Source organism: Delphinapterus leucas, chromosome 20, assembly GCF_059928025.1.
Source record: "Delphinapterus leucas isolate spDelLeu-1000000601 "Yukka" chromosome 20, BTC_Dleu_Yukka2, whole genome shotgun sequence".
In the NCBI taxonomy this organism is placed as follows: Eukaryota; Metazoa; Chordata; class Mammalia; order Artiodactyla; family Monodontidae; genus Delphinapterus; species Delphinapterus leucas.
The window spans coordinates 1,038,469-1,063,873 of NC_143148.1; the positions used below are offsets into that span (position 1 = coordinate 1,038,469).

The following is a 25,405-nucleotide window of genomic DNA, read 5'->3' on the forward strand; positions in this document are numbered from 1 at the left end:
TTTTCTCCCACCCTGGGACCCTACCACGCCGAGCTCCTTCCGGGAATGGAGGACGAAGGCCAAGCCCGCCACGGGCCGCTACTGCGCCTGGGTGGGCGGGCGCCGAACTACATCTCCCAGAGGGCGGCACGTGCACTTCCGTTCATCTTCCTGGTCGCCCCGCTCCTGCCCGGGGCGAGACTGAGCGGTTCGGAGCCCTTTTGCTGCGCTCCATGGAACGGAGGAGGAAGGCTGTACCGCCAAGGGCCGGGACTGCGCCTGCGCGAAGGGCGCTGAACTACATCTCCCAGAGGGCCACGCGCGGCTCCCTGCGCATCTGTCCCCTCCCGTTGGATTCATTTAGGACAGGAGCTCGAGTCCTGACGCCTGTACCTGTATCACCGTCAAAAATATTCCCTACCCGCTGATGTGTGAGGAGCCTTATGACCGTGGCGCCGGCGCGCAGCGGGTGATTAGCTGGGGGGACTAATTTTGGCAGAGGGTTCAGGAGTGAAAGGGAGCAATCCCTGGATGGGCTCTCTTGGTAACAGACTCCTTTGTGTTCTCTATTTCTTGCTTAAAGAAAAACTTTAGGGCTTCCCTGGTGGCGCAGTGGTTGAGAGTCCGCCTGCCGATGCAGGGGACACGGGTTCGTGCCCCGGTCCGGAAAGATCCCACATACCGCGGAGCGGCTGGGCCCGTGAGCCATGGCCGCTGAGCCTGCGCGTCCGGAGCCTGTGCTCCGCAACAGGAGAGGCCACAACAGTGAGAGGCCCGCGTATTGCAAAGAAAAAAGAAAAACTTTAGTCCACTGAACCTTCCTGGAGTTTCAAAATGTCTGGCTTGAAGGTTAATGATTAGAGGAGTGAAAGCAAGCAGAGACAAAGAACAGAAATCCAGCTGGAGAACTTGTAACAATTTAAATAATGGATCAGTCATATAGCAGAGTCATAGGACCTTCAGTTCCTCCCTGAAGGACATAGATACCAATGTCAGACTTGCATTCCTAAGTGGTTTTTACAGAAACCAAACTCCCATCAGATGGAAAATGCTGACCATAAGCACATAGACTCCAGGCCAGTTGGAAAGAGAAGGTTGATGATGTTGACTCCAAAAACATCATCCTGTTACCTCGCCACCAACCAATCAGAAGAAAGTCCGTGAGCTGCAACCCTTACCCCAATGTTGCCTTTAAAAACCCTTCCCTGAAAGCCAAGGGGGAGTTCAGGTCTTTTGAGCAGGAGCTACCTGTTCTCTTTGCTTGGTGCCCTGCAATAAACACTACACTTTTCTTCACCACATCTGGTGTCATTAGATTGGCACGTAGGGCAAGTAGACACGAGTTCAGTTTGGTAACAATATTGGAAACTATACTGTAAATTTTATTGTTGTAAAACAAACCAGTGTTTAAAAATACATTAAAAATTGAAATGAGAGACTTCCCTGGTGGTCCAGTGGTTAAGAATCCACGCTTACATTGCAGGGAGCATGGGTTTGATCCCTAGTTGGGGAAATAGGATCCCACATGCTGTGTGGCGCGGCCAAAAAGTATAAAAAAAAAAAAAAAAAGAAATAAAAAATTCACAAAAACTTCAAACACAAGAGCAGCTTACATTTTGCCACACTAACCCAGGCTTGAACAGTTGCCAGTATTTAGTACATGGTTATAAGAAACATCACAGGCTAGACACTTGAACATTTTAAAACTACTTTATACATTGCTATGTAATTGTCAAAATGGTGCATTTCAACAGCAGCACAATATTCAAAGCTGATGTGCCCTCACATGATTGCATTCGCCATTTGGTGAACACTGACCACGACCTACCAGGTGGCAGGTCCAGGGTACAGCAACCAAGTGTACAAGGTGAGAACATTCACCATTCCCCCACTTGAGCTGGACTTATTTTCACTAATGCAGGTGGAACATCTGTGGAGTAGTGAATGGAAAGAATCTAACCATGGCTGAGCCATGTGCCTTTGCCTTTTTTTTTTTTTTTTTTTGCCTTTGCCCTTTTAAGAAGAGACTGATTGATTCCGATCAGTTGGGGCTTGCGTGATGGATCTGAAGCTGAGAAAAATGTTTCAAGACAAGGGCATTTCTTTCTTTGACTGAAACAACTGTTTCTTTGGAAAAACTCTGACTCTGAAAACAGGAGAGAAGACAATAAGAATTCTTATGTTAGGAAAAAACCTAGCTGGTTACATCTTCTTTACACGTACAGAGACACGTGAAAAGATATGGCTGGTTCACGTGTGAGTGAAAGACTTTAAATCTTGTCAGCTCTATAACAGTGGTTATTATGAGGAGACATGACAGATGGCTCAAAATTGGAATGCACTGATGTAAACAAAGCAAAGCCAAGCTTAGCAGCTTTTCTTTAAAGGTGTCCGGTACATTCAGAGACTATAAGCTTTAAAATGTACATAAAACATCAGTTATCACTTCCCTCACCCGCAAATCCAAATGCAAAAAAAGACTCAATTTTGTTTTTCCTGTTAACTTTTTTTTTTTTTTTTTTGTGGTACGTGGGCTTCTCACCGCTGTGGCCTCTCCCGTTGCGGAGCACAGGCTCCGGACGCACAGGCTCAGCGGCCATGGCTCATGGCATGTGGGGTCTTCCCGGACCGGGGCACGAACACGTGTTCCCTGCATCGGCAGGCGGACTCTCAACCACTGCGCCACCAGGGAAGCCCTCTGTTAACTTTTTCTTCCACAAAATGTGTACCCTTGTCTCCCCAGTTTCCTTTTACCAGATCATGAAGCATGAATACACTTGTCACGATGAAATCTTTTCCCCAGAGGTCTGGGCAGAGTCCTGGTGACGAGCTGTTGGTGGAGCCGTGCCAGGTTTGCCTGCCCATGAGGGCACAACCCAGCCCTGACGTTGGGCCAGGTCGCCCTGCTCAGCTCCCCTTGGATTTGCCCCTCTGTCCCCTGCTTCTGACCATCTAATTCTTGTTTTTTCCCAACCAACTTTCACAAGCTTAAACTCCTGCAGGGGCTGGTTTTTTTCTAAAGGGGCTGATACTAATGGCTCCAGCCAAGTGGTGTCATGGGGACAGGTAAGCCCAGTGTCCCGGGTCTGGATTTCTCAAAAGAAGCCAAAGGTCTGCATTTGTGCGTGAAATCTCTTGATTTTTAAAAGCTGGCAGGGATTCAAAGTTTTTAAAAATACTCTGCCAGTCAAATAACATATACTGAAGGCTACCTCTGAGCTGACCTCACCCTCCAGACCACGATGTCACCACTGGCTGGGTCTTTTTGAGCCCAGTCTTTCTCCAACCACAGGGGTGCGCCTCCATTTATCTGTGACAGGACCCACCATGAGCAGCTGCATTACAAATCAGTGAAACTTTCAAGGAATTCTATAATCATATCCTGGAAAGCACAACTGCATTAGTCTGCATTTTTGTTAATTTGTTTGATATGTACATCTAAATATACCACAATGTTTACATAGCCCTGTGGATACATCTTTTCCTTTAAAAAAAAATATATCGTTTCGGGAGCCTCAAAACCTAGCAGTGCCCAGCCGTCCTCTGACCCCAGAGGCCCTGGCTGGGGTGGGGAAGAGTCCTCCGGTGCATGAGATGATGAGGGCCAGCAGTGCATTGCAGCACCCAGGACCAGTCTCAGCGGCTGCTGAGCTCAGACCCCGGGGTGCGGAGTCTGAAGCCTCTAAGGGAAGCCGGGCTTTGGGGGGCTGTGTGAGGAAGGACTGATGGCGGGAGGGAGCTGGGATGGGGTGGTGCAAGATTATTCTGCTTTCAGGTTGGGGATACGTGGAATGGTGTGTTTGGCTGGATTCTGGATTTTTTGTTTCTTGCTAAACACTAGGTTTGATTGTAAAACAAACACCGTTGAATTCTGTAATAGTCACCAGAGAACCCGCCGTCCACAAGGGGGAAGGCAGGACTCCCTTCGCTCTTCTGTCTTCTATGTGACACCCTGAGATCCTCAGCAGCAGTGAGTCCTGCATCCTCCTCAGTGGCTGTGACCGTGACCAAGGATGCAGAGGGACCGAATGAGTGAGAAGACCAGGACGTGTGTGTGTTGGGGGGTACGTTAGGGCATGTTTAGTACCCCCTCCCCACTTGGAGGCGTGGGCTGCCATCCAGAGTTGTCTAGATACACATGCTTCGGCTGGGCACCGACACCAGGACATTCCCAGGCCCTGTCTGTACCTCCAAATACAAGAAACATCCCGAAAGTCCCGTGGACCTGGGCTTTGATCATTACAGAGACTGCGAAGGCGGTGAGTGGGACCTGGGGACCCAGATGTATCGTCTAACCAACGAAAGAAAAGCAAAGAAGAGTAATGGGGAAATGTGACTGCCAACTGGTTATTTATTGCTTTCAGGGACAGCAACGGGGGGGACAGTCAGGAAATGGGTAAACATGGTCAAAATGTACAAACTTCCAGTTATAAAATAAGTCCTGGAGATGTAATGTACAGCATGATGACTATAGTTAATACTACTATACAGGCATCGCCCTTTATGGGGGTGAGAGGGGATGCATTCTAAGACCCCCCAATGGATGTCTGAAGCCACAGATATTACCAAACCCTATATATGCTATGTTTTGTCCTATACATACATACCTATGATAAAGTTTAATTTATAAATTAAGAGATTAACAACAATAACTAATAATTAAATAGAACAATTATAACAATAGGCTGTAATAAAAGTTATGTGAAGGGAATTCCCTGGCGGTCCAGTGGTTAGGACTCTGCGCCCTCTCTGTGGAGGCTGGGGGTTCGATCCCGCAAACTGCGAGGCGTGGCCAAAAAAAAAAGTTAGGTGAATATGGTCTGTCTCTCTCAAAATGTTGTACTGCACTCACCTTTTTTCTTGTGATGTGAGACAATACAATGCCTACAGGGTGAGATTAAAGAGAAATGAAAGACATAGGTGTCGTAACCTAGCGTTAGGATACTGCTGTTGACCTCCTGGTGATACTTCAGGAGGAGGATCGTTTGCTTCGGGTGATCCAGGATCATCATGTGATGATGTAGATGGTTGGGTATCCGAGGCAAGACGGAGCAGGACTGCTGAGAGTTCATCACGCTACTGAGAAAGATGTGCAACTTAAAACTTACGAATTGTTTATTTCTGGAAATTTCCTTTTAAGATTTTTGGGCCACAGTTGACCTCGGGCAACTGAAACCATGGAGAGTAGAAGCTTGGATAAAGAGGGACCACTGTATTGTATATTTGAAATTTCCTAAGGGAGTAGATCTTAAAAGTTCTCATCACAAGAAAAAGTTCTGTAAGTACAGGCAGACCTCGGAGATATTTCGGGTTTGGTTCCAGACCACGGAAATAAAGTGAATGTCGCATAAAGCAAGTCACACAAATTTTTTGGTTTCCCAGTGTATACAAAAGTTATGTTTACACTATACTGTATTCTATTAAGTATGCAGTTGCATTATGTCTAAGAGCACAATATGCATACCTTAATTAAAAATACTTCATTGTTAAAAAATGCTAAACATCATCTGAGACTTCAGTGAGTCCTAGTAGTAACCTGAAAGAGCATTGATCACAGATACCATAACAAATATAATAATAATTAAAAAGTTTAAAATATTTCGACAATTACCAAAATGTGACTTAGAGACATGAAGTGAGCAAATGCTGTTGGAAAAATGGTGTCAATAGACTTGCTCCAATGCAGGGTTGCCACAAACTTTCAATATGTAACATGCGATATCTGCAAGTGGCAATAAAGCAAAATATGCCTGTGCATGTATGGCGATGAACGTTAGCCAGATATATTGTGGCGATCATTTCATAGTACAGTAGTCCCCCTTATCTGAGGTTTCACTTTCCGTGGTTTCAGTGCCCCTGGATCAGTGGCAGTCTGAAGACATTAAATGGAAAATTCCAGAAATATGAAACAGTTCGTAAGTTTCAAGTTGCAGGAGACGACATTCGCCTAACTTTTATTACAGGATATTGTTATAGTTGTTCAGTTTCATTATTAGTTATTGTTTTTACCTCTTACTGTGCCTAATTTATAAAGTAAATTTTCTCAAAGGTATGTATGTATAGGGACAGAACATAGTGTATATGGAGTTCAGTACTGTCCGTGATTTCAGGCATCCACTGGGGGTCTTGAAACGTATGCACCTTGAGTAAGGACCCATAAAACTTTTCTTAGAGGAGGAGATTTCTTATGATGTTTTAAAATTTATTTATTTATTTATGGCTGCATTGGGTCTTCGTTGCTGTGCGCAGGCTTCTCATTGTGGTGGCTTCTCTTGTTGCAGAGCACTGGCTCTAGGCACGTGGGCTTCAGTAGTTGTGGCATGCAGGCTTCAGTAGTTGTGGCTCACGGGCTCTAGAGCGCAGGCTCAGTAGTTGCGGCTCACGGCCTTGGTTGCTCCGTGGCATGTGGGATCTTCCCGGACCAGGGCTCAAATCCATATCCCCTGCATTGGCAGGCGGATTCTTAACCACTGTGCCACCAGGGAAGTCTGTGATAATGTTTCAATTTCTTTTAAAATCAGACGAGGAAAAAATGAACATAGTGAGTACTACATCCTGGAATATATTCATCTTTATACCAGCGTGGTCATAAAATATAACTTTTTAAAAATTGAAGTAAAGTTGGCTTACAATGTTGTGTTAGTCTCTGCTGTACGTTAAAGTGATTCAGATCTGTATATACATATAGATATACTTTTTCAGATTCTTTTCCATTATAGGTTATTACAAGACTTTGAATATAGTTCCCTGTGCTATACAGCAGGAACTTGTTTATCTATTTATATATAGTAGTGTGTACCTGTTCATCCTAAACTCCTAATTTATTCCCCCCCTTCCACTTTGGTAATCATAATTTTGTTTTCTATGTCTGTGAGTCTATTTCTGTTTTCATTTGTATCATTTTTTAGCTTCCACATATAAGTTATAGGTATTTGTCCTTCTCCGTCTGACTTACTTCACTTAGTATGATAATCTCTAGGTCCATCCATGTTGCTGCAAATGACATTATTTCATTCTTTTTTTTATGAACGTGATATTCTGTTATATATATATTTCTATATAGATATAGATATAGATATCTCACATATTCTGTATCCATTCATCTGTCAATGGACATTTAGGTTGCTTCCACATCTTGGCTATTGTAAGTAGTACTTCTATGAACATTGGGGTGCATGTATCTTTTTGAATTAGGGGTTTCTCTGGATGTATGCCCAGGAGTGGAGTTGCTGGATCATATGGTAAGTCTATTTTTAGTTTTTTAAGGACGCTCCATACTGTTTTCCATAGTGGTTGCACCAATTTACATTCCCACCAACCAGGTAGGAGTGTTCTCTTTACTCCACACTCTCTCCAGCATTTATTATTTGTAGACTTTTTGATGATGGTCATTCTGACTGGTGTGAGGTGATAACTCATTGTTGTTTTGATTTGCATTTCTCTAATAATTAGTGATGTGGAGTATATTTTCATGTGCCTTTTAGCCATCTGTATGTCTTCTTTGGAGAAATGTCTATTTAGGTCTTCTGCCCAATTTTGATTTTTTTTTTTTTGATATTGAGCTGTCTGAGCTATTTGTATGTTTTGGAAATTAATCCCTTGTCAGTCGTATCATTTGCAAATATTTTCTCCCATTCTGTAGGTTTTGTTTTCCTTTTGTTTATGGTTTCCTTTGCTGTGCAAAAGCTTATAAGTTTGATTAGGCCCCACTTGTTTACTTTTGCTTTTATTTCTTTTGCCTTAGGAGACTGACCTAAGAAAACATTGCTACAATTTATGTCAGAAAATGTTTTGCCTATGTTCTCTTCTAGTAGTTTTATGGTGTGATTTCTTATATTTAAGTCTTTAAGCCATTTTGCGTTTATTTGTGTGTATGGTGTGAGGGAGTGTTCTAACTTCATTGATTTACATGTTGCTGTCCAGCTTTCCCAACACCACTTGTTGAAGAAACTATCTTTTTTCCATTGTGTATTCTTGTTTTCTCTATCGAAGATGAATTGACCATAAGTGTGTGGGTTTTTATTTCTGGGCTGTCTATTCTGTTCCTTTGATACATATGTCCACTTTTGTGCCAATACCACACTGTTTTGATTACTGTAGCTTTGTCATATTGTCTGATGTCTGGGAGGGTTATGCCTCTAGCTTTGTTCTTTTTCCTCAGGATCGCTTTTGCAATTCTGGATCTTTTGTGGTTCCATATAAATTTTAGGATTATTTGTTCTAGTTCTGTGAAAAATGTCATGGGAAATTTGATAGGGATTGCATTAAATCTATAGACTGCTTTGTGTAGTATGGCCATTTTAACTATAATTCTTCCAATCCATGAGCATGGGATATCTTTCAATTTCTTTGAATCATCTTTAATTTTCTTTCTTTCTTTTTTTTTTACATATTTATTGGAGTATAATTGCTTTACATTGTGTATGATAATTTTCTTTATCAATGTTTTATAGTTCTCAGCATATAAATCTTTCACCTCCTTGGTCAAGTTTATTCCTAAGTATTTTATTTTACTTTTTATTTTTTTATTTTATTTTATTTTTTTGATGTGATTTTTAAAAGGGTTTTTTTTTTACTTTCTCTTTCTGATATTTCATTGTTACTGTAAAGAAATGCAACAGATTTCTGCATGTTAATCTTGTATCCTGGACTTCCCTGTGGGCACAATGGTTAAGAATCCACCTGCCAATGCAGGGGACATATGTTCGAGCCCTGGTCCAGGAAGATCCCACATGCTGCGGAGCAACTAGGCCCATGCGCCACAACTACTGAGCCTGCACTCTAGAGCCCTCGAGCCACAACTACTGAGCCTGCGTGCCACAACTACTGAAGCCCGCGTGCCTAGAGCCCATGCTCTGCAACAAGAGAAGCCACTGCAGTGAGAAGCCCGCACACTGAAACAAAGAGTAGCCCCTGCTCGCCACAACTAGAGAAAACCCATGCACAGAAACGAAGACCCAACACAGCTAAAAAAAAAAAAAAAAGCCCGTGGCTGCTGATGCCAGACCTGCCCTAGCCACAGGGGCGCCAGATGCCCCAGGGGGTAAACCCTTGGAAGTCACACAGCTGCAGGGAATCAGCTCAGATTTCAGCCCTGCCTCTGCATGTGGGTAACCTGCAGGCACTCGTGCTCCAGACCTTGTAGAGGTTGAGCTGAGCCCACTGTGAGCACGCTGAGAATGAGGCTGCTATGGGGGGGGGCATGCCCTCCCCTTTACGTGGGCATTGACAATGGCCTCCCCAGTTGTGGCCTGGACCACACTCCAGGCCCTTTGGGCTGTCCCCACACAGCTGACCTCAATCCTCTCCCTGGATCTGTCTGTTGAAGCCTGAGTTTCAGCCCCCAGGCACTGCATACTACAGCTGGTGAGATCTCTGGCTGGGAAGTGCAGCAAGGTGACCAGGACCGTCTGTGCTGCTCTGTCTCAGTCCTGCCTGATGCAAGGTTGCTGCACTCACCTCTGAGCCTCTGAGGCTCCCTATCTGTGCTGGCTGATCTCCCAGCCAGGGAGGATTGCCAGGGAAAAGGAACCCTTCCTCCTTCACAGCCCCCTCCCATGAGCACAGGTCCCGTCCAATTCCTTTTTTTTCCCCCTTTGGTCCTACCCAATCTGGGGATCTTTCTTGCAGCTTTGGTTGTATGAGATCTTCTGCCAGCTTTCAGTAGGTATTCTGTGAGAACTGTTCCACATACAGATGTATTTTCGATGTACTTGTGGGAGGACGTGGGCTCCATGTCCTATTTCACCATCTTGATCTCTAGCTTATTAGATCTTTTTTCAAATATAACTTTTTGTTTGTTTGTTTTTGTTTTTTGGCCGCACAGTGTGGCTTGTGGAACCTTAGTTCCCCAGCCAGGGATTGAACCCACACCCTCAGCAGTGAAAGCACAAAGTCTTAACCACTGGAGAGCCAGGGAATTCCCGTCAAATATAACTTTTAATGTTATTTTGTTGAAGCTCACGAATGTAACTTTTTTAAATAAAAATTTATTTATTTATGGCTGCATTGGGTCTTCACTGCTGCCCACGGACTTTCTCTAGTTTTGGTGAGTGGGGGCTACTCTTGGTTGCCGTGTGCGGGCTTCTCATTGTGGTGGTTTCTCTTATTGCAGGGCATGGGCTTTAGGCACACAGGCTTCAGTTGTTGTGGCTCGTGGGCTCAGTAGTTGCGGCTCATGGGCTCATTAGTTGTGGCTTGTGGGCTCTAGAGCGCAGGCTCAGTAGTTGTGGTTCGTGGGCTCCAGAGTGTAGGCTCAGTAGTTGTGGCGCAGGGGCTTAGTTGCTCCAGGCATGTGGGATCTTCCCGGGCCAGGGCTCGAACCCGTGTCCCCTGCATTGGCAGACAGATTCTCAACCACTGTGCCATCAGGGAAGTACCACAGATGTTAAGTTTTGATATTACTTTTATGGGGCAAAACCACACAGGACCTACAAAAGTCCTAATACAACCCTGGGTCCCTGCCTTTGCTTGGTCTGCTTAGGTGTATACAGTGTGTCTGAGCCCCATGCCTGCTGTAACAGGTTACATTCTTCTGGCGTCTCTGCCTCGGTTCGTGTGGTGCGTATGAGCTCCTGCCTGGCCTAGGCAAAGCTTGGTGCAACGGCTGAAAACACGGTCAATTAACTCCCGCAGCTCTAGAAGCCACAAGTCCAGAGTCACTTGCCCTGCGCTCGTGCCCAGGTGTCTGCCAGGCTCGTTCCTTCTAAAGGCTCCAGGGAAGAGTCTATTTCTTGGCCTTTTCTCAGCTCTTGGTGTCCCCACATTTTTATGCCTTGTGGTCCCTTCCTCCCCACCTTCTCTGTGATCTTCACGACCTCTGTGCTCACGTCGCTGTCCTCCTTCTCTGCCCCCCTCCCACTTAACACCCTTCAGGAGCTTCCCATCTGAGAAATGAAACCCAGCCTCCTTGGGAGCAGCGTGTGATACACCTGCCGTGTCCCTGGCTCCCAGGACTTGGAGCGGGAGGTGGAGAAGCCATATCAGGCCCAGTAACCCGCCACCCCCATAACCTCACCGTTCCATAGACCCAGGCACAACATAGAGGAAAGCCCCTTGCTGGAACTTCAGGGTGGCAACGGGGAAGCCTTAAAGCCAGCCTGGGCCCTGCAGGCTGCGCGGGTCCCCCAAGTACCATAGCAAATGCTTCTGGGCTCCTCTCCCTGGGGAATGGGGAGGAGCTCCAAGGGCTGCTTTATCTGCCTTGCTGCACGTCACCACGCCACAGGAACCTGGACCACTCAGCGCCTGCGGATGCGGAAGAGGCTCGTGCCTCTGCAAAGCCGCATGTGTCACTCGGCTTCCCGTGGCAGCGTGCGGAACCGGGAACCCTGTTTTCTGTAAACGGCAAGTCCATTCTGAACCGAGGGCCTGGAGACGCCCTAATCTCAGCACTCATGCGTGATGGACCTGCTCCAGACGTTGTGATGGGGCCTGACCACATGGTGGGCAGCCAGGCACCAATGACCACGTGCACGACAGATAAAAATCCCGCCCGCGACCCCATGGACTCCTGGAGCTGGCGACAGGAGGGTGCACCCGCGCACAGAATGGCCCTTCTCACCCCTGACTCTTGTTCCTGCTGTGCCCTCCGCCTGGTGTTCCCCTCTTGTTCACCATGAACTCATTGACACTCCTCCCACAAGCCTTCGCTATTCCACCCTGCGTCGCCTGGCTTTCGCATCCACGTCTGCTTTTGGGGGCCCCCTCAGTGTCCAATTCCTGCACTTTTGTTTACATTCCTAGGAAAGAGCGAGCCCTGTTCCATGCAGCCGGCCCTGGGAGGATGCAAGCTCACATGGGGTCACAGGGGCAAGACAGCACAAGGAGGGGCGAAGTCTCTTCAGGGGAAAGGGGAGCCCAGAGAGGCGTGGGGTCAGGGCCGCCCGAGGGCGAGTCCCCTCTGCTGAGCTTTCCCGGACAGACCCGGGCGTCCATCTGAACAAGCAGCCCGCGAGTCTCTGGGACAGGGTCTGCGCCCCACCGACCTAGCGCAGGGGAGGGTTTCCGACAGGGCCCAGGGTCCGGGTCGGGGGCAAGCCTGGTCTGCAGCAGCGCCGGGGGGAACCGGTGTCCTTCTGACGGAGAGCAGACAGACGCAAGCCGCAGGCCAGATGGACAGGTGGTAAAATGGAGGCTCTCCAGTTACCGACGGAGCGAGAGAAGTGAGGCAGAGGCGTGCGGCACAGTGACATTTATGTAAAAAACAAAAATTAAAAGCACAGGTGCACGGAACTCGATGCATGTTGGGCAGGACGTGTGCAGGGACACGGTTTGCTGGGATGGCCTGGGGCGCTGCGGGCGGGGAGGGGGCTGGGAGTGGAGCGGGTGGTGGGGTGAGAGCAGGGCTGGGTGGATGCAACACTGTAGGTCCCAGAGGAAAAAGAAGCGATCCGTGGGCACCGGGCCATGGAGACGTGGGCTGGAGCCCAAACTGGGCGCCCGCAGGCTCTCGGTGCGGCCGCCCTCTCACCTTCCTGCCGCGGCATCTGGGTGAGGTCCTCTACCAGGCTAGCGGCCAATCGGAAGCCGCCTAGACTGTGTTCCCCGCCCCAATAAGTCCGGGTGTTACCGGGACACGGATTCGGTCGCCATGGTAACAGGGTGCCCTGTCCGGAGAGGGGGCGGAGAATGTGCAGTGTCTGCACTGCCTCTGAGCGGCGCTGTGCAAACGTGCTCCCTTTGCAATTCAGCTGCCAGATAAGGCCGAAATTCCAGACAAGTGAAGAAAGTTTTTCTTTTTGACTATGAGTGTGTCTCATATTTAGTATGTTAAAAAATTGTTTTAAAAATATTTATTTATTTGGTTGTGCCAGGTATTAGTTGAGGCAGGCGGGCTCCTTAGTTCCCGCACATGGGCTCCTTAGTTGTGGCATGTGGCCTCTTAGTTGCGGCATGCATGTGGAATCTAGTTCTCTGACCAGGCATGGAACCCGGGCCCCCTGCATTGGGAGCGCAGAGTCTTAACCACTGCGCCACCAGGGAAGTACCAAAAAAAGTTTAAAAAAAAAGTATGTCTTGGTTAGTGTAATATGTCCCAGTATAGGATTTCCAGATTTAGCAACTTAAAAAATAGGAGAGGCCCAGTTAAGAATTGAATTGCAGATAACCATGAGTGTTTTTTAGGATTAGCATGTTTCACATTGAGTGGATTTTAAGAACTTCAAATAGATAAGCAGCAAGGATCTATTGTACAGCACAGGGAAATATAGCCATTATTTTGTAATTAATACAATAAATTTAAATGGAGTATATTTTATAAAAATACTGGACACTACGTTGTACACCTGAAACTAATATAATATCAGTTTCTATACTTCAATTTTAAAAAAGCGGTCAAAGCCCAAGTATAACAAAGGGATGATACCACATATGAAAAAGGAAAAAGAGGATTACCTTGTCTGCTATCGGACCATGTAATACCAATTAGTCAAATAAATATGAAATAGACACACGAAAAGCAAGTTTTGTTGCCTGTTATCAAAGATGCCTGCGGGACTTCACTGGTGGTGCAGTGGTTAAGAATCCGCCTGCCAATGCAGGGGACACGGGTTTGATCCCTGGTCCGGGAAGATCCCACATGCAGCGGAGCAACTAAGCCCATGTGCCACAACTACTGAGCCTGCGCTCTAGAGCCCGCGAGACACAACTACTGAAGCCCGCGTACCTAGAGCCTGTGCTCCGCAACAAGAGAAGCCACCGCAATGACAAGCCCGCGCACCCAACTAGAGAAAGCCCGCGCGCAGAGACGAAGACCAAACACAGCCAAAAAAAAAAAAAAAAAAAAAGAGCCTGGGACTTCCCTGGCGTTCCAGTGGTTAGGACTTCGTGCTTTCACTGCAGAGGGCACGGGTTTTATCCCTGGTCGGGGAACTAAGATCCCGCGTGACCACCTAGTGGGAGACATGTGGTCAGCCCTGCACATCCCCATGGCCTGGCTCCTAGGGCTCTATAAATTTCCCAACGTGAATCACCCCAAAGCCTGTCCCCTTCACAAACTGTTCTTTCGCTACTACCGGCCAGGTTTTCCGCTAATGCTTTATGTGCCAGACATTATTTTTACTCTACACCATAACCTGGTGGTGAGGGAACCTCAATCCCTGTGACATCAACGAGGAAAGTGAGGTTTAGAAACAAATCAGTGATGGGTCCAAGCTCACCCAGGGAGGCTTGGAATGCCACCACCTGGCGTTCCCCAAATTTCAGGCCCTGGGCGTCATCCCTACGACGGTGGTCATCTTCTTGTCTTCCTTTAAATTTGGCTCCTACGTTCACAGGTTTGTTGAGATAGAATTCACACACTACGCCACTCACCCACTTGAAGTGGACAATTCAGTGCTTTTAGCCTACACTCAGAGTTATGCAGACATCACCACAATCAGAGAACATTGTCATCACCCAATAAAGAAACATCAAACCCAGGAGCCACCACTTCCCATCATCCTCTCAGCCCTGGCAACCACTAACCTGCTTTCCATCTCTATGGATTTGCCTTTTCTTGACATTTCATGTAAATGGAATCATGTCTCATGTGGTCTTTTGTGTCTGGCTTCTTTCACCCACCATAATGTCTTCAAGGTTCATCAGTGTTGTAGCATCTATCAGAGCTTCATTCCATTTTATAGCTGAGTGATATTCCATTGTATGAATGGACCACGACATGTTTATCTGTCAGCTGAGGGACATCTGAGCTGCCTCCACTTTTTGGTTATTGTGAATAATGCTGCTGTGAACAGGGTAGGTTTTGTGTATGTGTGTTTTCAAGTCTCTTGGGGATTTGAGTGGACTCGATGGGCCACATGGTAATTCTATGTTTAACTATTTGAAGAACTAACAGAGCATTTTCCAAAGTGGCTGCACGGTTTTACATTCCCACCACATTGTCTGAGGATTCCAATTAAAATCTATTCATTTTGACTTTGAAACTATATATTGGAGTGTATTCTCTCCTTGAAGGCTTAAATCTGCTAGGTTCCCAGGCCTGCCGGGAGAGGATTTCCGTCCTACCCGTGAAGCTGGGGCCTTATAAGTCACAGAATAGGTTCCAGGGCATTTCTGGGGGCGGGGCTTTGGGGGTGTGGGTGCCACAGAGGAAGTCCAGCCCTGGTTCCTCCTCGGAGGGCTTGTCATGTGACGCGGTTTATTCTTAAGTGTGACACTCCAGGTATGGGCTCGGCTGTCTGACTGATTCCGTCTAGTTCTCTCCTGATAAAAAGGAGTCTTAGAGAACCTCTGCAAGTAACCACACCGCTGTTACAGGGGAAGAAGCTGGGGAGAGCTATCTGTGGATTCTGACAGGGCTGTGAATGCAAGATGCCATCTAAAGAAGAACGCTTGTATGGGGGGCAGGATGCTGAGGTAGCCCCTGAGATCCTTGCCTGCGGGTACACACGCCCCCTATGGTCCCCGACCCTGAGTGGCCAGAGCAACCTGTGAGCGCGCTGGGGCCCTCGCTTTCGTGATTATGTTACATCATACAAGACTCGACAGAGTAGCCTGAAGAGACACTTTTCTCCTCTGACATAAAGGAAAATTAAACGGCCATATTGATATTTTTCCTTTGAGGTAATTTACCTTTTTATTAAAAACTTTTTTAGATTTTAACTTATTTATTTTTATTGAAGTAGAGTTGATTTACAGTGTTGTGTTAGTCTCAGGTGTACAGCAAAGTGATCCAGTTTTTTATATATATATATATATATATATATATATATATTCTTTTTCAGATTTTTTTCCCTTATAGGTTATTACAAAAATTTGAGGGCTTCCCTGGTGGCGCAGTGGTTGAGAGTCCACCTGCCGAAGCAGGGGACACGGGTTCGTGCCCCGGTCCGGGAATATCCCACATACCGCGGAGCGGCTGGGTCCGTGAGCCATGGCCGCTAAGCCTGCGCGTCAGGAGCCTGTGCTCCGCAACGGGAGAGGCCACAACAGTGAGAGGCCCACGTACTGAAAAAATAAAAAAGTTGAGCACGCATGTTGGGGAGGGTCCTAGGGCAGGGCAGGTGTGGAAAAAGATACCAGATGATTGGCCAGAGGTAAACAGAGACCCGGAAGAACTGCCCTATATGAATGACTTAACCGCCTCTTTACTGGTCTCCTCCTCATTAGGGAGGATGCCCACACCCTTTCTCTCCGGGTGTGCATCTCTGCCTTGCTTCTGTCTTAACGAAACAAACTGCTTCTCTGTGTGCTCTCCCACTTGTTTTTGTGCTGTCTCTAATAATAAACTCTGTACCTGTTTTTGCCTCCGTGAGAAATGCACTTTTCACTGGGGGCAAAAGCCATGGGGTGTAGTGGCCAGGATTCCTGGTTTTCATCCAGGCTCCCCAGGTTCAATTCCTGGGCAGGGAATTAAGATCTTGCTTCACGCCACCACTCACTGCTGCCTCTCTGAGATCCTTCCCCCACACCCCCTACCCCTTGGTAACCCCAGGTCTGTTCTCTGTGTCTGTGACTCTGTTTCTGTTTCGTAGATATGTTCATTCGTGTCATATTTTAGATTCCACCTATAAGTAATATTATATGGTATTTGTCCTGAAAGAGCTAATTTTAACTGTGTTCTGTTTCTTTTAGAATCTAATCAGATATATGACTATTAGTTTCACATAATGTTTAAGATTTTTAAAAAATGTAACCTGGGACTTCCTTGGTAGTCTAGTGGTTAAGACTCTGAGCTTCCACTGCCAGGGGCACGGGTTCCATCCCTGGTCAGGGAAGTTCAACATGCTGCAGCACAGTGCGGCCAAAACAAACAAACAAAAAACATGTTCAACTAAGTTGAATTATCATTCTGACACATTTTTATATCAATGGTAATTATGATCCATGTGGTATCAACTGAAGGATAATTTCCAAGAACCTAACTTAACATTAAGAGATTGGACTCATGCTAATTTCTTAATTATTTAACGATCTTTGGATACTGGAACAATTTCTAAGTAAGTCAGAATACTGAAAGTCTGGCCACAAAGAATAGATTTGGTGTTTTTTTTTTTTTTTCTTTCTTGCCACACCATGCTGTTTGCAGGATCTTAGTCCCCTGAACAGGGATCAAACCTGGGCCCCCTGCAGTGAAAGCGTGGAGTTCTAACCACTGGACACCAGGGAATTCCCTAGATTTTGCATTTCTACCTTGACTTCATATTTGTACTCATTGTAGGGTAGCATAGATTTGGGTCGTGTTAATGAGTGTGCTTATTTTTGACACTTTAAAGTGTTTAAAGGATGTGTGTGGCTTTAGGGGGTAACATCATGCCTCTCAACATACCCATCCTCAACAGCCTTTGGGTTGTTGGGTCTTTTGACTTGTGGGGTGTGATGCTATCTCATTGTGGTCAGAACAGCAATTTAATCTCCAAAGGAAGGGGTGGCAGAATGGGTGAGAGTTGCTGTCCTAGTCGGCAAGGGCTGCCATAACAAAATACCACAGACAATGTGGCTTAAAGAACAGACGTTAATTTTCTCAGTTCTGGCGGCTGGACATTCAAGATCAAAATGTCGACAGCATTGATTCCTTCTGAGGTCTCTCTCCTTGGCTTGCAGATGACCACCCTCTCCCTGTGTCCTCACATGGTCGTCCCTCTGTGCATGCCTGTGTCCCAATCTCCTCTTCTTACATGGCAAGTCCACTGTGGCTGTGGAGTGATGTAGCTGAAAAATGACATTTTATGAAAGAACTACCCAACAACCTACGACTGATGCTTGCCTTCATTACCCACGTAATAAACAAAAACACCCAGGCACAGGATATAATATTTAAATGTCTTTGTCAAAATAAATAAATACATCTTTGTCTCTTATTTAAAAAACACAGGGCTTCCCTGGTGGCACAGTGGTTAAGAATCTGCCTGCCAATGCAGGGGACACTAGTTCAAGCCCTGGTCCGGGAAGATCCCACATGCCGCAGAGCAACTAAGCCCTTGAGCCACAACTCCTGAGCTTGCGCTCTAGAGCCCATGAGCCACAACTACTGAGCCCACGTGCCACAGCTACTGAAGCCCATGTGCCTAGAGCCCGTGCTCCACAAGAGAAGCCAATGCAATGAGAAGCCTGCGCACTGCAACGAAGAGTAGCTCCTGCTCTCCACAACTAGAGAAAGCCTACAGACAGTAACGAAGACCCAACGCAGCCAAATAAATAAATAAATTTATATATATAAAAAAAACCAATAACAACAAACCAAATAAACAAGTAAGGTGACATTTATTTTTACTTCATCTCCAGGAAGGTATATTTGTGAAGGTAGCATCTTCCACACCTGGTGTGAAGGGCAGGCTGTCCTCAGAGGCCTCACGAGGCCTGGAGACAATGGACTACAATTTCCAGAATGCCTCGCTCCAAGAGGTCGCAGACTGGACCCGCCCACTGCACCGCGAAGCCCCCTGGGAGATGTAGTAGGACACTCTAGGTGCTCGCGCGCCGCCTGGCGGACAAGGTTAGTGTGATTATGAGTTCCTAGACGCCCAGAACGCTCATCCTCAGGCTCCCCGGACCCTCTGGATGCCCGCCCAATAGTCGCTTCTGTGTGTTACAGTGAGATAAAGTGGTCTCAGTGCGTTCTAGACCTGGCCCGGGAGTCAGGACTTTGATTCCCGAAGGCCCTATTCCCAGCCTAGGCCCGGCCCCGCAAACCCATTGGGCGGTCCCCCCGCGCCGCCACGCCTTCTGGGAAATGTAGTCTGACTCCCTGGACGCCCTGGTCCAGAGTCGGCTGCAGGAATACAACTCCCAGAAGCTCCAGCGCAGCGGCGTCTCAACGTCCCGGGCTCCCCCGTCGCTCTCTCGCGTTGGTCGGTAGGTCGCGCCACAGGGTCTTCTGGTAAATGTAGTCTGACTCTCTGTGCGCTCAGGAACAGGGCTCCGGCAGCGGCGCACACGCGTTGGTCGGCAGGCCGCGCCGCGGGTCTCCTGGTCTTGGTAGTTTCCCCGGAGGGCGCTCTGGGCCGAGGTCTCCGGAGTCCGCGGTCTGGGGACGGAGTAACCGTCGGGAGAGCTGCGGGGTCCGGCCGGCCGGGGCCTGGGACGGACGGTGTCGGGAGCTGACTGGACCCGAGAACCGTGGCCCTGGCCCCTCCCTGTGTGCAGAGACTCCGGGGTGGGCGTTGCGGGTCGGACCTGACCGCCGTCGAGGTTTGTTACTCGCCTTTCCCAGCTCTGACTCGGTCGAGAGCTCGGAGTCGGAAAAGATGACGGCCACGGGGCTCTTGGCTGCCTGCCTCCCGGTGAGTGGCCTCTCCTCTCCCTCCTGATGGGCTGGGCCTGGACCCCAGGCTAGGGGGCATAACTCCCCCGACTTCGGACCCTCAGCACGTCGTTCTGGCCGAGGAGGGATGAACAGAAGAGGCAGAAAACCGCCTTGTCCTGCAGTCCTTAAGTGTATCAATAAAGCCCTAGAGCCAGTGAAGATCTAGTCACAAAGCCCCCCGGCAAGAAACTTCCTGACCCGAATGGCTTCAGCTACCACCCGTTTAATGAACAAACGATTCTGGTATTTCCATCATCTGGAATGATTTGTCTAAAAGAGGGAGCATGTCTCTGTTAATTCTTATGAAGCCCGCGTAACCTGTGTTCCAAAAGTTGTGCACTTCTCTCAGCTCAGGCTCCTCCTTTGAAAGGACAAAAAAACAGACTCCAGGAAGTGGCAACTACTTTCTCAGACTGTTTCCAGGGTTAAGTGAATTTCCGTTAGAGAAAGTGCTGACTTAGCATTGCGCTCAGCCTGGAGAACTCTTGGCAAATGTTAACATTATTATCAGCAGTTAATAACATCATCTTTTTATGCCTGATGTATAAAAAGGAAGAGGAATCCTGAAGGATGACTGTACATTTTGATCTTGTGGAGGATCCCTAGTTTATCAAGAAATGCGTGAGATTCTTAGGGGGTAAACATTTCAGTATTATGGGGGCTCTCCTCTGAAATGGCTGATGGAGGCCCCCAGATCCCCCGGGGAGCCTTGAGTATCCCTCAGAAGCCAGAACCTTCTCAGGACATCTCTCTGTACGCCTGAGTCCATCCTCACGTTCTCATGTATGCTGCTCCCAGCCCTTGTGGGAGCTTTGCAGAGATCAGGGTCTTAGCTAAGCAGACACGACGGTGACATTTCAGGGGCAGTTAACCTTCGATGATGTGGCTGTGGACTTCACTCAGGAGGAGTAGGGGCTGCTGGGCCCTGGCCAGAAGGCCCTGTACCACAGCATGATGCTGGAGACCTTTAGGCACTTGGTCACTGTGGGTGAGGCTGTGCCTTGTGTTGACTTGCATCTGCCTGGGGTCTTGGCAGAGTGGGTGTGACCTGGCTGGGAGTGTGGGGTCATTGAACTCTAGAAGGGTTTCTCTTCTTCCAAACCCTCAAGGCCTGATCTCTCACTTGGACAGTGTCTTGGATCTTCAAACCAGCTATCGTGGTCCAGCTAGAACTCGGAGTAGAGCCATGGATAATGGACAGAGGACTCTCCCAAGATTCCTGCCCAGGTGAGAAAGGATCTTTACAGTCAATGTTTATATTTTCCTTCATATCTACCCTTTCGTATACTCTTCACTCCCTTTGGTATTTCCATAATTCCTCCTAGGATCATTTTCCTTTTGTCTGAAGAGCTCCCTTTATCATTTCTTTTAGAGTGACAGAATTCCCCCACTTTGTGTTTGCCTGAAAATGTCTTTATTTCACCTTCATTTTGGAAAGATACTTTAAGCAGAGAATTTTAAGTTGGCAGTTCTTTTGTTTTTTTTTTTTTCAGCCCTTTAAAGACACCATGCTATTGTTTTCTGTATTCCATGGTTTCTGTTGAGAAGTCAACTCTCTGTCTTATTATTGTTACTTTGAAGACAGTGGGCCTTTTTGTATGTATTTTTGCTAACAGTGCTTTGTTAAATACACAAATTTTAAGCGTACGATTGAAAAATTTTGACAAACGTGTACCTATATGTAATCATTCAAATTGAGCTTGAGGACATTTACATTACCTCACAAATTCCTTTTGTTACCTCTTTCCATTAAAAAAATTATTTATTTATTTATTTATTTTTGGCTATGTTGGGTCTTTGTTGCTGCATGTGGGCTTTCTGTAGTTGCAGTGAGCGGGGGCTACTCTTCGTTGCGGTGCGCGGGCTTCTCACTGTGGTGGCTTCTCTTGTTGTGGAGCACAGGCTCTAGGCACGCGGGCTTCAGTAGTTGTGGCACTTGGGCTCAGTAGTTGTGGCTCGCGGGCTCTAGAGCACTGTCTCAGTAGTTGTGGTGTGTGGGCTCAGTAGTTGTGGTGCACGGGCTTAGTTGCTCCGCAGCATGTGGGATCTTCCCGGACCAGGGCTCGAACCCGTGTCCCCTGCGTTGGTCGGCGGATTCTTTTTTTTTTTTTGCGGTACGCGGGCCTCTCACTGTTGTGGCCTCTCCTGTTGCGGAGCACAGGCTCCGGAAGCGCAGGCTCAGCGGCCATGGCTCACGGGCCCAGCCGCTCTGCAGCATGTGGGATCTTCCCGGACCGGGGCACGAACCCGTGTCCCCTGCATCGGCAGGCGGACTCTCAACCACTGTGCCACCAGGGAAGCCCGGCAGGCGGATTCTTAACCACTGCGCCACGAGGGAAGCCCACCTCTTTGCATTTAACAAAGGCAACCACTGTTCAGATTTTTTCCACCATAGAACTTTTGCCTTTTCTAGAACTTCATATAAAGAGAATCATACATTATTTCTTTTGTGTAAGGCTTACCTTAAGATTTTTGAGATTCATCCATGACATTGTATGCATTGTTAGCTTGTTTCTTTTTACTGTTGAGTAATATTCCATTTTTTGAATGAACCACAATTTATTTATCCATTATCTTGTTGATGAACATTTGAGTTGTCTCTCATTTTGGGCTTTTATGAGTAATGCTACTATGAACATTTTTGTACAGTGCTTTTAGTAGAACCATGTTTTTATTTCTCTTGGGGAAATATCTAGGGGTGGAATTGCTGGGTCATGAATTAACAAGGTCTGATTTTATCAACTTTTTGTTTTATGGTTAGGTTTGTGTGTGTGTGTGTGTGTGTGTGTGTGTGTGTGTGTTTTAAATGTCCTAATGAAGCTTTGCCAAAACTCCAAACATATTCTCCTGTTTTCTCCTGGTAGTTTTATAGTTTTTGCTTGTATATCAAGACTTAATATCCACCTTTAATTAATTTTTATGTAAGTGTGAGGTAGTAGACAAGGCATTTATTTTTCTTATGGTTGTCCAGTTGTTTCAGCACCGTTTAATGAAAAAATTTTCCTTCATAGTATTGTTGAAAATCTATTGAATGTATATGTGTGGATCTATTTTGTTGCTCTCATCTCTTCCATTGATCTATTTTGCTTGTCTTGTGCCAACATGATATGTCCTTTTTTTATGTTCATATTTTGACCCACGTTTCAGTAGATCTATTTTTTATTTACGTACCACCTCAACCTCCGATTAGAATGGAAAGTATGGATAAAGCTAGTGTTAGGTTTAGATTGATTGATGGTGAGATTTGATATAGGATTGATAGGGGTGCAAGTTTTTGTCACGTTAGTAGGATTAGGCCTGCTCTTAAAGGGATGCCTTGTGTTACTTCGGGCACTCAAAAGTAAAAAGGGGATAGTCCTAGTTTTATAGCAATGAAATAGAATGAATTAGCTTTTTCATAGCCATGAAAAAGAATGAATTAGTCTTGTTTTAATGAGACTTTCAGGAAACTATAATTTAATCATAAAATATCATCTTGAAAATGAACACACTCTTATCAGTATCGACTGGTAAATTAATTGTGTTATCCAAAAAGGCCAACAAATCCTAGCTAGTATGAACAGGATATTAAATTCATTAATGATTCATACAACTGTTTTGAGCATACAAATAATCTCTGGTTTTATACCCACTACATTTAAGAATTCTGTAAACTGTGAGGCATTCAATGTGCTTAATGTGGCAGAAGATCATAATAAATGTTTCATTATTTTATTTTGTTCAGTCCTTTTCTCATTAAGCATGCAAACACTGTCATAACCATCTTGGGTTTCACTTCCACGAGGTCATCATGTAAGGCATATATCCGGGCACTGATCTTATCGGTGTTATCATTGTTGATGCTGTTGGGTTGAATAGCTTTGTGATGGTTCATTGGCCGGAGTGTAGTAGGTTAATGATGCCTGCTATTATAAGTAGTAGGGATTCGGTGGCCTGTGTTAGAAAATATTTAGTGGAGGCTTCTATGGCTCGTGGATTAAAGTTTTTTATTGTAATAGAGACGATGGCTATTATATTTATTTTGAATCCAATTCAGGCTAGTAGCCAGTGAGAGCTGGTAATTACTATTATAGGTCCTAAAATGACAGTTGTCAGGATAGTGGTAAAGATAATGGGATCTATTAGTACGGGAAGGATATAAACCAACATTTTCGGGGTATGGGCCCGATAGCTCTTTTACCTTACTGTAGAATGTAGTGTAATATGGTAGCACGGAGAACTTTGAATTCTTAAGGGTAGGTTCAATTCCTATGATTCTAGAAATAAGAGGGTTTGAACCTCTGTTATTTACTCTATCAAAGTAACTCTTTTGTCAGACATATTTCTTATGTTTGTGGAGGGATGCTTGCTGTTATGACGCGCAGTGATACATGTCATATGCATAGGGCTAGTGTTAGAGGTAGGAAGCTTTTTCAGAGTAAGTGTGTTGCTTGGTCATGCCGAAGTCGAGGGTAGGATGCTCGAATCCATAGGAAAGATATTGTTAGTAGTAGTGTTTTAATGATGAAGTTAATTGTATATAGTTCTGGGTGTAGGGGTTGTGGAATGCTCCTAGAAATAGAATTGTGAATATATTTATTGTAATGATGCTGGCGTATTCTGCTAGGAAGAATATGGCAAGGGGGCCTGCTGCGTACTCTACATTGAAGCCAGACACGAGTTCGGATTCTCCTTCTGCTGAGTCAGAAGGGGCTCGGTTGGTTTCTGCTAGGGTGGAAATAAATCATGTTATGGCTAGTGATCAGAATGGGAAGATTAGGCACAACTGTTCTTGCGTTGTGGTCAGGGTTGATAGGGTGAAGGCCCATTTATTAGGAGCACTGATAAGAGGATGATTGCTAGTGTTACTTCGTATGAGATTGTGTTACTGCTCGTAGGGCTCCAATTAATGCGTATTTTGAGCTGGAGGCCCAGCCAGATCATAGAATAGAGTATACGGCTAGACTTGATATTGCTAGTATGAATAATACTCCTAGTTTTATGTTGATGAGGGGGTATGGCATGGGTAGGGAGATTCATATTGTGAGAGCTAGGGTTAGGGCTAAGATGGGTGCGATGATAAATATGGAGGTGGAGGCTGTAGCTGGTCGTAGTGAATAGTTTAATTGCATTGGCAATGGGTTGGAGTAGGCCGTGAGTTCCTACAATGTTTGGTCCTTTTCGGAGTTGTATATAGCCTAGGATTTTACGTTCTACTAATGTCAAGAATGCCACGGCTAGGAGAATAAGAATGATGAGCATTAAAATGTTAATTATAAACGTTTTGTTAGAGAGAGGATTTGAACCTCTGGGCATAAAGGTTTAAGTTTTATGCAATTACCGGGCTCTGCCACCCTAACAAAACCCTGGTCTTGGGTGGTTAGTTTGTGCTTGCTTATTAAGTTGAGATTAGATGATTAATTGTTTTGAAGGCGCTTTTTAAAGTGGGCCTTTTTTCTCTTGTCTTTTCATACTGGGAGAAATGTGTAATAGATAGAAATCGATCTGGATTATTCCTGTCTGAACTCAGATCACTAGGACTTTAATCCTTGAACAAACGAACCCTTAATAGCAGTTACACCATTGGGATGTCCTGATCCAATATCGAGGTCGTAAACCCTATTGTCGACATGAAGTCTAGAATAGGATTGCGCTGTTATCCCTAGGGTAACTTGTTCCGTTGATCAATTTTTCGGATCAATAAGTGATATTATGCTTTGGCTAGTGGGTCTAGGCTTTAATCACTTGGAGGGTTTTTTGTGCTCCGAGGTCACCCCAACTGAAGTTGTCAACCCATGTGAAATTTTGTTATTCCTTGGCGGTTTGAGATTATGGTTTTTTGGGTTGATTAATTGAAGCTCCATAGGGTCTTCTTGTCTTGTTATTCCCGCCTCTTCATCGGTGGGTCAATTTCACTGACTGAAAGTAAGAGACAGTAAAACCCTCGTGTGGCCATTCATACAAGTCCTTATTTAGAGAACAAATGATTATGCTACCTTTGCACGGTCAGGATACCATGGCCGTTTAATGGTTGTCACTGGGCAGGCGGTGCCTCTAATACTGGTGGTGCTAGAAGTGATGTTTTTGGTAAACAGGTGGGGTTTGCATTTGCCGAGTTCCTTTTACTTTTTTTAATCTTTCCTTGAGTGCACGCCTGTGTTGAGTTAACAGTGCATTTAATAAATAGATTAGTGTTGGATT

General features: G+C 46.1%; 2 protein-coding genes across 2 annotated transcripts in view; both read left to right on the top strand.

The window, feature by feature from the left end:
- The first annotated feature begins 12,387 nt into the window (after nt 1-12,387).
- The window catches only part of LOC149744528 (uncharacterized), a 46,076-nt gene continuing 33,058 nt past the window's right edge, over nt 12,388-25,405 (top strand). Inside the window, 4 exon segments of the mRNA XM_089903472.1 lie at nt 12,388-12,471; nt 18,659-18,774; nt 19,141-19,202; nt 20,357-20,452. Of these exon segments, the coding sequence (XP_089759598.1) occupies nt 12,388-12,471; nt 18,659-18,774; nt 19,141-19,202; nt 20,357-20,452 (358 nt within the window).
- ZNF606 (zinc finger protein 606) overlaps nt 20,367-25,405 on the top strand; it is a 55,398-nt gene continuing 50,359 nt past the window's right edge. Inside the window, 1 exon segment of the mRNA XM_089901956.1 lies at nt 20,367-20,452. The gene's annotated coding sequence lies outside the window, so the exon portion shown is untranslated.